This window comes from Anopheles gambiae, chromosome 3, assembly GCF_943734735.2.
Source record: "Anopheles gambiae chromosome 3, idAnoGambNW_F1_1, whole genome shotgun sequence".
Taxonomy (NCBI): domain Eukaryota; kingdom Metazoa; phylum Arthropoda; class Insecta; order Diptera; family Culicidae; genus Anopheles; species Anopheles gambiae.
In genome coordinates, this window is record NC_064602.1 from 96,329,235 (window position 1) to 96,341,685 (window position 12,451).

General features: G+C 44.6%; 1 protein-coding gene across 1 annotated transcript; it reads right to left on the reverse strand.

Annotated features, from left to right (window-relative positions):
• Window positions 1–6,915: 6,915 nt before the first annotated feature.
• LOC1280468 (transmembrane protein 145) lies at window positions 6,916–10,220 on the reverse strand. Its single transcript, XM_061659836.1, has 5 exons — window positions 9,763–10,220; window positions 9,538–9,687; window positions 8,754–9,483; window positions 8,406–8,684; window positions 6,916–8,334 (listed from the first exon to the last, which is right to left on the reverse strand). Exons 1-5 carry the CDS (start codon window positions 9,859–9,861, stop codon window positions 7,067–7,069), a joined length of 2,526 nt encoding a protein of 841 aa, XP_061515820.1. The 5' UTR covers window positions 9,862–10,220; the 3' UTR covers window positions 6,916–7,066.
• Between the last annotated feature and the right edge of the window lie 2,231 nt (window positions 10,221–12,451).

Consider the following 12,451-nt stretch of genomic DNA (forward strand, 5'->3'; position numbering starts at 1 on the left):
GAGAAGAAGAAAAATAACAAAAACTATTTAAAAGAAGAAAAGAAGAGTAACAGTAGCACACAACCACTTTATGCGCTTTTCTAAAAGCAATGAGAGAAATAGCGATTTTTTAAAAACAGGAAAAGGATAACCGAAACACAAACTAAAATTGAGAATGAACAAAACAAACACACCACACACAACACGGAATCAGATTCAGGTAAAATGAAAAAAAAGGTGGCAGCCACTGGCAGATAATGCAAGTATAGGGAGTTATAATATAGGGGAAGCACGCATGCAGAAACGTTAAAGTTTTGATTGAGCCTTGAGCAAACAAGGGTTAACTGCGGGGGGGGAAGGAAAACAAAAACATGGTACATACAAATAGTGAACATATAAAAACCAACACAAAAAGAGAAGCAAACCAGAAAAAGGGTATAACGTTACGTGTAAATAGTTCTTTAGCGATAGTGTGTGCAAAAAACAAAACAAAACAAAACGAAGTGATGAGGAATGAATGCAATACACAGAGAGTAACACAGCAGGAGAGTAATCAACCTAAACATATTCAAAACAAACAAAAAACCGCACACAGAAAGAGAGAGAGAGAGAGATTACAAAAACAGCAACAACAAAAAAAGCAAAGAAATAATTATACAAGATGAAAAAGAAAAGCTATAATATTCCGCCAGATTAAAAGAGAAGGAGAAAGAGAAAGAGAAAAAGTAAAAGAGATATAATTTAACGAAACGTTATAATGAGAGAGAGAAAAGTTTGTGGTGGTGTGCGTGTGATAACAAAGCAGAGAAAGAGGTTATTAAAAAAACAATACGAAGAGCTACTAAAAGAAAGAGAGAAAACAGAAGCAAAAACAAACGTGTATAAGTAAACTAAAAACAAAAAAAAACATGCAACATGAGATTCTTACAGGAAGAAGAGGGAGTATGAATGGAGAGGAGAACGGAGAGCAAAGGAAAGCAATGAATGAAGTCACAAACTATTACTACGCCTACTACAACTACACCACACTACACAGGACACACAAACAAAGAAACAAAACTGAGGAAGAGGGGAAGAAAACAGCCGAACAGAAGCCGAGCAGGAGACGAGAATGAGATTTGAACTGATTTTTGTTTAAGCATTTTCTCTGCTTTTTTGAGTCATTTTCCCCCAAACTCCAGCAACAAAACACACACACGCGTACGCATGTATAAGAAACAGTCCTTTTGTTTTTAGTGGTCGTGTGATTAAGTGAGAGAGAGAGAGAGAGAGCGAAAGAGAGAGAGAATAATTGCCTAGCATGTAGTGGTAGCGATTATCATTCTTTACTATTATTATCTTATTCTAATTTTATTGTAATTTTAATTCCAAAACAATCGAGCGATGCGAGTGTGTTTGTGTGTATGTGTGTGCGTGTATATATAGAGAGTGTGCGCTAGTGTGAGTGTGTGTACGCGAAGAACCGGTTAGGTAGAATCCAATTTTAACACTAATTTACTTGTTTCATTTACTACTTTTTTTTTGTTGCTATTTGGCTCTGCCGGAATTATGTTTCGGTTATCCTCCTTTTTCCGAGCTTTTTTCTTAGTTTTTCCATAAAGCCAATTGTTTTCATAGGTTTACTTTTCTCTCTGCTCTTAAGATGCTGTGCTAGCAGTTTTGTGTAGCAAGTTGCAAATGTGTGTGTTAGGTGTGTGTTTTGGGTGTGTTGTACACCGTACTGGTTTAGTTTATTTATTGAAACCCTTTTTTCCCCTTAGCTTTTTTCTGTTTAGTGCTGTTTTGTTTTGTTTGTTTGTTTTTTAATGAACTATGTAGACCCAATTGCTTTTATTATCTTTTGTATCGGTTTTTTTAATATTCTATTAGTTCTATTTTCTATCTTCGTTCGTGTTAGATTTACTCTTGTTTATCACTCTTTGTTGCGCTTCGCTTTCTAAAGAAGTGGACACTTTTCCTCTCTGTCCTTTTACTATCGCTCTAGCTCTAGCAGTTTAGAATGATTTTGTTCGTTCCTTTTTTTTCGTTAGCTTTGAATTTGAAATTCCACAATGAACAGAAACAGAAACGAAACAAAAAGGGCAAAGGAGCGCGCGCGTGCGAGGACGATCGGTTAAGTGTGTAAAAAGTTAATTTTCATAAAATAGACGAAAAGAAAAAAAACAAACACAACTCCCCCCATGTATTGCATAAGCGGTAAGATTAAGTGTCAGCGTTTAGAGTTTTTTTTTTTTTTTTACACAACTAAGTTATGCTAAGTAAGTAAGAGAGAAAACCCCAAACTAGGAGAGGAGAAGGAGAAGGAAACGTGATGGAAAAGCAAAAGATAAAAAAACACTGTGAATGTGAATGTGTATGTGTGTGTGTGTGTTTGAGTGCAACACATTACGCAAAATACCATTACACAAAGCAAACCGAAAACTCAAACATACACACAAACACACACACAGACACACGCACACAAACTTAGTTTCATACACAAATTAAGAAAAGAGGGAGAGAAAAAAAATACAAAAACAAAAAAGGGATTATGTGTGCAGCGGGATGATTAAAAGGAAAACGGTAAAACACTGCAAAAAACAACCATTTCTTATTTTTAATTTTTAAGTATAAAAGCAACAACCTAGCAGAGAACGAAGTGCAAGAGAGAAAGAGCATGAGAGAAAGAGAGAGAATTAAGAGAAAACGAGTTTCCTTAATTGATTAAATGTGCGTTTTTTTTTATTTATACACTATAAGACAATTAAAATAAACTGATTTTAATACAACAAACAAATAAAACAAGCAAAAAATCATAAGCATTGAAAATTGAAGCCATCTCTGTGTAAGTTACATTATTTTTGGGGGGAAAAAAGGAAAGGGAGGGGAAAAGAAAGAAAACAAAAAACATTTGTTACAAGGTGAAAGCAAAAAAATGGAAAACAAGGAAAACGAATGAAAAGGAAAGAAAAACAAATAACAAAACAAGGTGAAAGCAAAATTGGCACTAACAAAAGCAACAAAAGCACAATAGAGAATCTAACACATATGAAATGGATTGATGGATTGATTTTGGTGCAGAACAAAAAAATGGGACACAACCTACTACTTCTACCTACTTGCAGAAACTGTGGTGGTTTGTGCGGTATGATGAGACTGTTACTTTGTAAGGTTCTTTCAGGCATCAAATGTGCATGTTGGAGGGAGGGGAAAGGGAAAACAAATCAGATTCGATTCCAAATTGAGAGCAAAAATGTTGCAGAGACGGGAGGAAGAAGCAAAGAGCTGCAAAAAGTGGCCACCATTAAGATATAAAAAGAGAGAAAGAGAGAGAGATATATGAACTTGTATAATCATTAACAAACTCGGGAAAGCTGCAGCAAAAGAATTCGGTTTTGGAGAATTAACAGAAGAAGATTCATTAACAAACAAACAAAAAGTCACGTCTGTATAAAAAACAAGTAAATCACAAACATAACCACAAACACACACACAAACACATATATGTATGTAAGCAACTACTAAACATGAAACAATGAATGACAATGTTACTACACAAAAGGACCTGCACCGAGCGAGGGAGAAACGAATAATTGATAATAATGGTGGAAGAAAAACAGGAAAACAGGAAGAAAACAAACATTAAGATGCAATACTAGATGGAACAATTCAATACAACCTGAGAGCAACACTGTGAAAACTGTGAAGGAGTGAAGGAAACGGAAAAACCAAAACAAAACAAAACTGTAGGCAAACATACACGACAAATACATCCACGATGAAAACAAAAAAGATGAAGCTACTGAACACTAAAACAAGTTAAAAGCAAACAAAGCCAGATCCAGAATATACTTTTGAAGAGATAAAGAAGAAATAAAAAAAAACCAATGTGTGGAAAAAGGAAAATAAAGTATTAAACTATTGCTTCATTGTTGCATTTAATATGAACCTACTGGTGTTTTCCCTCTTTTTTCTGATCGCATCCGAACATTTCGAACCATTCAATCGTAGCAAGCTTTGACTTTGAGTTACAGTGGTGGAAGGAAGGGTTTGACTCGAAGAAGAATTTGGCAAATGCCACGCAACAGGAAAAAACCTTCGGCGGGAGACTCCCAACCCATTCAGGCCGACAGCCCGTCCGAAGATGAAGCGAGTGAAGCAGCGTGCGAGAAAGAACTGCATCAAGCGATCGAAAATACATCCTTCCGACGACAGCAGACGCGTGTTAATGCGTATCGAAGCGTTTGCGAAGGATTAGTACAGCGCTACTGTCCTGGCTCGCTGGCCGGCCGCAAGATGTCGCTCGTGGAGTCGGTGAAGCGTTCGTTGCGCAAAGGCAATGAAGAGGAACGGCTCTGGGCGGTGAGTGTCATTCCCTTGCTGGCACTTCAGAGCGAAACGTGCGCGGATGTGCTGGAGCTGGTGGAAACATTCAAGCCGGTGATGATTGGTATACTCACGGACGTTAGTTTGGGAAACTCAAATTTTCGGATGAAGTGTTGCTCGGTTCTGGGAATGCTCTGCTTTATCGGCGAGGATGAACGGGCTGATGAGATCGTGTCACTTGTGAAGATCCTACAGCAAACAATTAAAAACGTACCCGATCCCGTCTGTGGCGACTCTCAGGCAGTAGTGCTGCGTTCGTGGACACTACTTCTCACACAGCTCACACCCCAGAAGATCCTGGAGCACGTGAAAAGTGGCGACCTACTGTCGCCAAGAGATCTCATGGCAATGCTCGATAGCAACCATCTGGATGTACGCACTGCGTCGGGCGAAACGCTTGCCTTGATTCATGAACTGTTGTGTCAGTATGATTCAAGCTTTCTTCAGAAAGACCTCCCCGATCTGCTCAACACTGTCCGCAAGCTAAGCACAGACGCGTACCACTTCCAGGGGAAACGGGGCCGCAAACTTCAAAGAATCACATTCCGTGATGTGCTGCTGTACCTGCAGGAGGGCGTTGTACCGGAGATGCGCATTAAGTTTGGTGATGAAACGCTTCTCCTGAACAGTTGGATGATGCATCGGAGGTATGATTGCTTGAAGGACGTGTTGGGAATGGCACTGAATGTACATCTGGAGGAGAATGCGCTGGTGCGTGACTTGTTGAAGCTAGGTCCTAAGGTGGAAAGGATTGTGAGACGTCCTGGTGGGAGAATTGAGAAAGAGTTCAGACATTCGTTTGATGCCTCGAAGGAGCGCTCGATTGCACGTGGCAAAGAGCGTGACAAGCGACTGTTTAATTTAGAGTAAATAAAGGTTTTTGTTTGTGTTCTTTACACCGGGTGATCTCTTCTCTTCCATTCCATTGCATTGTTTGAGACAGCTCCAGGTACTTCCAAGTTTAATAATTCAACTTTAGATTAATTCCAAGTGCTGTATGGCTGTGGGATCAGCTGTAGGATCTTTATGGATACAATCATTCCTCAAGAATGAGATAGGTTCGGTATCAGACACAGGACCTTGAGGATCCAGGTGCTTGAGATCATTTCCAGTGTCAGGATAGGTTCAGGAAGGAGTGTAAGGGTTGATATGGGTTGATTTAGGAATCAAATCTAGACTCGGCATGCGTTTGTTGTCAGTTACCAGACTAGTTTGATCTTGAGACCTGTTCCAGGATCGGTATATGTTCCAGGAATTGTGAGAGTCCAACATTACTTCCAGGACCTGAATTGTTCTGCATCAGGCGGCCTACGACACCATAGACCGGAAGGAGCTATGGAGCATCATGCAGCGGTACCACTTCCCTGGGAAGTGGATCCGGCTGTTAGAGGCTACTATGAACGGGGTGCAGTGCAAGGTGAGAGTATCGAACTTGACGTCGGAATCGTTCGAATCTCACAGGGGTCAGAGGCAAGGTGACGGACTCTCCTGTCTGCTCTTCAACATCGCCCTGGAAGGTGTCATTCGAGGCGCGGGGCTAGACAACGACATCCGTGGCACGATCCTCTACCGATATCTCCAATTTCTTGGCTTCGCGGATGACATCGACATCATCGGCAGGACAACAGCGAAGGTGTGTGAGCCGTACACTCGACGCAAACGCGAAGCAGCAAGCATTGGATTGAGAATTAATGCGACGAAGACGAAGTACCTGCTTGCCGGCGACTCAGACCATCTGGGAAGCAGTGTCTGCCTCGAGGTGGTAAAGGAGTTTTGCTATCTCGGGACGGTCGTTACTTCGGACAACGACATCAGCAGCGAAATCCGGAGACGCATTGTGCAGGGGAATCGTGCATATTATGAGCTTCACTGGCTGCTGAGATCCAGAAGACTTTGAGCCCGCCCGAAATGTGAGATATACCGCACATTGATTCGCCCAGTGGTCCTCTACGGACACGAATCCTGGACAATCCGAGCGGAGGATGCAAACGCTCTGGGCGTGTTTCAGCGACGCATCCTCCGGACCATCTTTGGCGGTGTGCTCGAGCATGGAGCGTGGAGGAGAAGGATGAACCACGAGCTTGCTGAGCTGTACGGCGAACCGAGCATCCTGACGGTGGCGAAGGCTGGCAGGATACGATGGCTGGGGCATGTCATAAGGATGCCGGACGCATGCCACACCAAGAAGGTGTTCGACAGCGATCCCCAGTTCGGCATAAGGCGCAGGCGAGCACAGCGAACTCGATGGCTGAACCAGGTGTAGCGAAAACTGACGGAGAACGGGTGTCTGCATGGATGGGAGGCTGCAGCCAGGGACCGAGCATCCTGGAGAATAATTGTTGACCGGGCCATGTCACATCGACGTGCTCTATCGTGAGCAGGCCAACAAGAGAGAGACAGTTTTTCTTGGATTTAAGAGGCACCAGGAATTTGCGCTGTCTCAAAACAAACTTTAAGCGTACTCTGGAGATATTATAAACTATCTTATAAAGCATAGCCCTGTAACTGGACCCAATTAACTGTAACAGACACAAGCCACATCAATACTTTTGGTGTGTTACATCACTTTATTGCTGCTACGAAAGAAAGCCTCGACACCAACACGGCGCGGCGTAGATGTAAGGCACAAACACGTGTAGAAAAAAAAACGAGAAAACAGAAGAGGTGGCAAACCACACACACAGGCACACGGCACACCCACCACACCCACCCAGAGGTGCCTTTACGGATCTCGCTTTGCCGCAAAGAGATGCTTGGGGACGGCATTACTGCCATCGTTCCCGTTCGTTGCCGGTTGTTCCGCCAGTTCCGCCGTTCCAGCGACCTCCGTCACCGGACCTGCCTGACCGGTGTGGTCCGACAGGCTGGGGAGAATGATTTTGTTCGGTTTTCGGCTCGCTTCCCCACTCGCTACGGTTCCACTAGCAGCTCCACCAGCAAGAAATGGATTGAAAGGTCGTTTCTCTTGTACCCGCTCAACACCTCCACCGGATGGTTGCCTTTCGACCGGTTCGGATGCGATGGACCCGTTTCCGCTTAGAGGCGCATTGCTCGACGACACCTGTTCCGGCGCTACCTCCAGCGAAGGATGCCCGGACAGATCGCCATCCACGACCAGTGCAAGTGAGTTTCTGTTTGCCGATGGTTCTCCGCTCCCCGTGGCTGGGCTGTTGACGCCGTTCCCGTTCGCCGTTGCTGGACTGTTGATGCCGTTGCCATTCCGCACTAACGATGGTCCCTCCCGATGAACCCCATTCGTGGTGGTGTTGGTGGCGGGTGTAGGGAACGACACGTAGCTAAGCGGAGTCGAGCTGCTGTGGTAGATGTCACGCTCGCGCAAATACTGATCGTACAATCCTTCGCCACGGGACAACGGCACCAGAAAGCCATTCCCGTGCCCATTCCCCGGCAGTATCGTCTCCGCAGGGGCCGCAGGGTAGTGGTGATGGTTGCCGACGATCGTCGCGGGTTCGTACGGATGCTTCGGATAGGTCACCTCATCGTCCTCCCCGTGCGAGATGCCCACGTGGTTGGTGCGCACGTGGTACGGGAAGCTACGATTCGCGCGCGACGGCCATGTCAACCACAGGAACGCCAAATGGCCGGCAAACGCCACCGCCCCGAGAGCACCATGCATGACAGACTCCCTCACCCACGGGTCGAGTACACTAACGCCGAGCAGTGTTAGGACGGGGCCGCTAAGAATCCACAGCGAACCGAGCATCGTGAAGGGATAGTAGAAGGGTGTCTTTTCCGCAAACTTGCGAATTGTGGCGGCACACGCGTACATGAAAAAGATCCAGCCGGCACAGCGAAGTCCGGCCAGTCCGAAACCGGCCGGTGATTCGTACAGGTTCAGTACTTCGCCTGGATCGAACGCTTCCGCTTGATAGATGTACAGTGACACGTACACGACCACATACAGGTTGATGAAGATGGTGATCTTGACGGTGGAGCACGTTTTCAGCCGTGCCCGGGTGATGGTATAGCCTGTAAAAGAGCCCGTGGACAGAGGTGTAGTAAGGTATCTTGTAATAGGGCGGACACCTTTGTGGACCTACCTTTCGCCATCAGCAACAGCAGCAGCAGAAAGGAGATCTCACTCGCACTCGTGAAGATGCCACCGAAGTTGGGAAACGGCCCAATGCCCGACACGGCGTACTTCGTCCAGGTGACGCTCAGCAGCAGAATGCCGAACCACTGCAGCAGCACGCTCAACGTGAACAGCCTGTAGGTGCAGTGGTAGAGGTGGCGTGCCTTCAGCTCCACCGCACAGATAAACACGGCCAGCAGCAGAAAACTGTAAGCAATGGACTCTGCCAGCAGGATTGGGGGAATATCTGCAAAGAAGGCCGCGGCGAATTCTACATCACTCAGGTCCTCCAACAACTCCATCACACAGCACTTACACATCTCATCGGCGGAAAAGTGCTCGTGCCAGAAGTCCCCCGGTGGCCCGTTCGTCATCCGAAAGCGATACTTCACGTCCAGTCCTCTCCCCGCACCGTCACAGTTCGCGATCGCTATATACCACCAACGCTCTCGGGAGCTGGTGAAACTCCCAAAATTACTGCAGCTCACGATGAGTCGCGTTTCGAACTTCCCGGTCGATGCAGCACGTCTCAGTCGTGTCCGGTTCGGATGATCCTGCTGTGATTGCTCTCCAGCAGAGGACTCCTCCTCCTGGGGGAACAGCTGCTCCACAAGAAGTCGATAGTCGGTACTGTTCTCCAGCAGGTTCACTTCGCCATTGTCACCCATGAAGCCCACGATGGAGCTGGTGGACGTGAGCAGTACCTCGTACGGGGACTCCTCCGTTCCATTGCCGCTGGTGGTCTCTTCGAACGCGAATTCCGGCTCCGCTGTGGTTGTTGTTTTGAGAAACTGATCAAAGTACTGTGCCTCATCGTCCGGTGGCTTCAGATCACCTCCAGCTGCTGGGGTTCCACGGGAGGACGTTGCCGGTGCCCGTGTCGTTGGACCACCGGCATTCCGCGGTGGCAGTGGATCGTCCGGCGACTCTTTGGCGGTGGGCGTCCGCAGATGACAGCCCGAGTAGAGATTGTACGGTGTGCGGGGGGAGAGCGTTACGATCTGATTGTCTTCCGGGTGCAGCACGGACAGCTTCTCGGTACAGGTCTGCAAAGAGAGGGACATTAGTTGAACGTGCGCGTAAACGGGCTGGGAACTCACCTTGTCCGTTTTGTAGATTGCAGGCCACTGGGTACGGTCGTCGTAGTAGAGGAGCAGCTTCAGCTCACCGAGCTTCTTTTCGTACTCAATCAGGTACTCGTACTTGCCCTTGCCGGAGAGAAAGCAAAACCTTGCCAAGAATGCCCAGTTCTGGAAGGACGGACAGACAGAAGGAAATGTTAGCAAGAAACTCCTCATTTACACACTTTATGCAATGACACTTACGTCGGATGTTTTGAGATGACCTTCGACATACTTCGCCTGACCAGTCGGTACACTTCCACTGGTCAGCAGCAGCAGAAATCCCACCCTTAGCAACGTCATCGCTTGTTCCGCTTACTTTGTCGAACGGCACGCGTCGTCTCTTAACAACAACGGCAAAGAAGTTTCCCACATAAACCTGCCTTTTTGCGGTAAAAAATATCACAAATCTTAAAGAGCTAGCTTTCAATTTGTTAGTAATCTCTTTCTTTTTGAGTGTATAAAGTGGCGCAAAGTTCAGACGCGACCCGCAGCACACCACACCACGCAAGACGGCAATGTTGTGATTTGTTTGCGTTCTTTCCATTGAGACGGTTGTTAGGGACGATTTGGTTTGTTTTATTTGGCGCGTGTGTGTGTGTGTATGTCCCCGCTCCTGTCTCGCTAGGGGCAACAGCAAAACATGCCGATGTATTAGATCCCTCCTCCCACTCCCACCAAGGGAAATGTTGTTTTGGTGTTGCTTACAGGGTTTCCCACGATTTATTGGTTGGTTCCCACGATTTATTGGTGCGTTCCCACGATTTTTTGGTCATTTCCCATAATTTTTTGGTAGCAACCCACGATTTATTGGTCGGTTCCCAAATATTATTGGTCGGTTCCCAAATATTATTGGTCGTTTCCCAAATATTATTGGTCGGTTCCCAAATATAATATAATATAATACCGACCAATAATATTTGGGAAACGACCAATAATATTTGGGAACCGACCAATAATATTTGGGAACCGACCAATAAATCGTGGGTTGCTACCAAAAAATTATGGGAAATGACCAAAAAATCGTGGGAACGCACCAATAAATCGTGGGAACCAACCAATAAATCGTGGGAAACCCTGTATGCGCTCACTGTTGCGTGTGTTGTTTGGCTGTGCGTTCGATTGGCGCGCATTTTGCGAACGGTTGAATTATTTACTGTACAGACATATTGTTGACCGATTTTCAACATGCATTTGCTGATAATACGGCTTTTGTACAGAAAAAAAGGTAAAAAGTTTCATTGAATAAGTATATTTTGTTTTAAATATTCACGAACACCCTTTTCCCGCAGCAAGCAAGAGTGAGTAGCGCCATCTGTTGCATTATTGGTTGTACCAAGCGTACAAAGCGCAGTTTACACACGCTCATCAACTGACCGTTATTTTCAAAATTGTTGGTTGTTTTACGATTTTTTGTTTAATTTTCGGACATTTTCTCAAAAAAAGCACCAAAAACGCATCTAGTTTTATTTACTTTTTTTTTCAATGGAAAACTGCTAACCTGCTCATTTGTTTTGTTCTTTATTTATATTACTATATATGTTCATGTTGATGCTGTTTTTTTGTTGTTTTGCTTCAATTATTAGTTTTCACTAGTTACTTTTGTTTCCTTTTTTGTATGTTTTTTTTTTGTTTTGCTTTCCTCTCCTCCGTCTATGGCTGTTATGCGCTCGTCCCCTGTTTTTTTTTTGTTTTGTTATTTCGACCACTTTAGTGTTGGGGGTTGTTGTGTTGCACCGACTTTGCGGTTTCTACTTATGTTTGTTTCGTTACGTTTTTTTTGTTCTTGTTGTAAGAGATAGGATTGATGATTCCGTTGTGTCATGGATTTGTTTCTCTGCCAGTTTACTAGCAGTATTGTGTAACCTGCACCTGTATTAGTTAGTTTATAGTATCGGACGCTTCCCTCCCCTCTCTGCGCTCGCATGTCAGTTTGCTTCCTTTTGCTTCTTTCGGTTTAAAGTGTTTTAGGATTTTGCTGTAAGAAGTTTTGACCTGTTACCTTCATTTTGCTTGTCTGATCTGTTGCTGTGCTTTGAGCTGTGAGTGTGGAGGATGGGTTATCGTTTTCTTTTTTGTTTTACCCTTCTTTTCTTGCCTTTCTACTGCTGCGCGTTTGCTGTTTGTTCGGTTTGTTTAAAACTATCATCTAAAAGTTGCGTTACGTTTTTGCGTTTGCGTTTTGTTGTCTGTTAATCTTCCGTTATCGTCTAATTTTGCCATCTTTGTTTTGTTTGCTTGTGCACGAGAATTTTACACAGCAGTTCCGGGAAATTTGTTACTCTCCCTCTAGCTTCCCTTCCTCCTACAACTTCCCCAACCAAACAGAACGATAAAAACGAAACGAACGCTATGGCCCAAAAACACGTTCTCTCCTTCGCTTTCTCTTGTTACTTTTATCGTCCTTTGATTATTTTCGACTGCTTCTTGTGTGAATTTTCTTGCTTTCTTTTTTGTTTTTGTTGGTTCCTCTCATGTTGCGTTCCTACCTTTTTTTTTATTCGCCTTACACGCTACTACTTGTTTTGCTTTTCAACGTCGTTTGGTTTTGTTAATCACTACTTATCTAAAGTGAACTGGCTCTGCTTTTATATGTTTCATAACTCTTTTTTTGCATTGTTTTATTTTTCCTCGCGTCACCCAATGAAGCAATCCGATTGTTTGCCTCATTGCTACTTTTCTTTCCCTGGATGTACAGCCCTTCTTCGCTTCTTGTGTTTTTTTTTTGCATTTTTTTCGTTTTTCGATTGATTATAGAGAGAAAACGCGAGCGCGCGAGAAAAGCGGATTCGAGAAAGCGAAATATTTGGTTTGAAAAAACAAATGATAAATATCGAAGGAGAATAGTGTTGGGATTTGTTTTCGTTTACTTCTATGTGGTTATGTTCTTCTT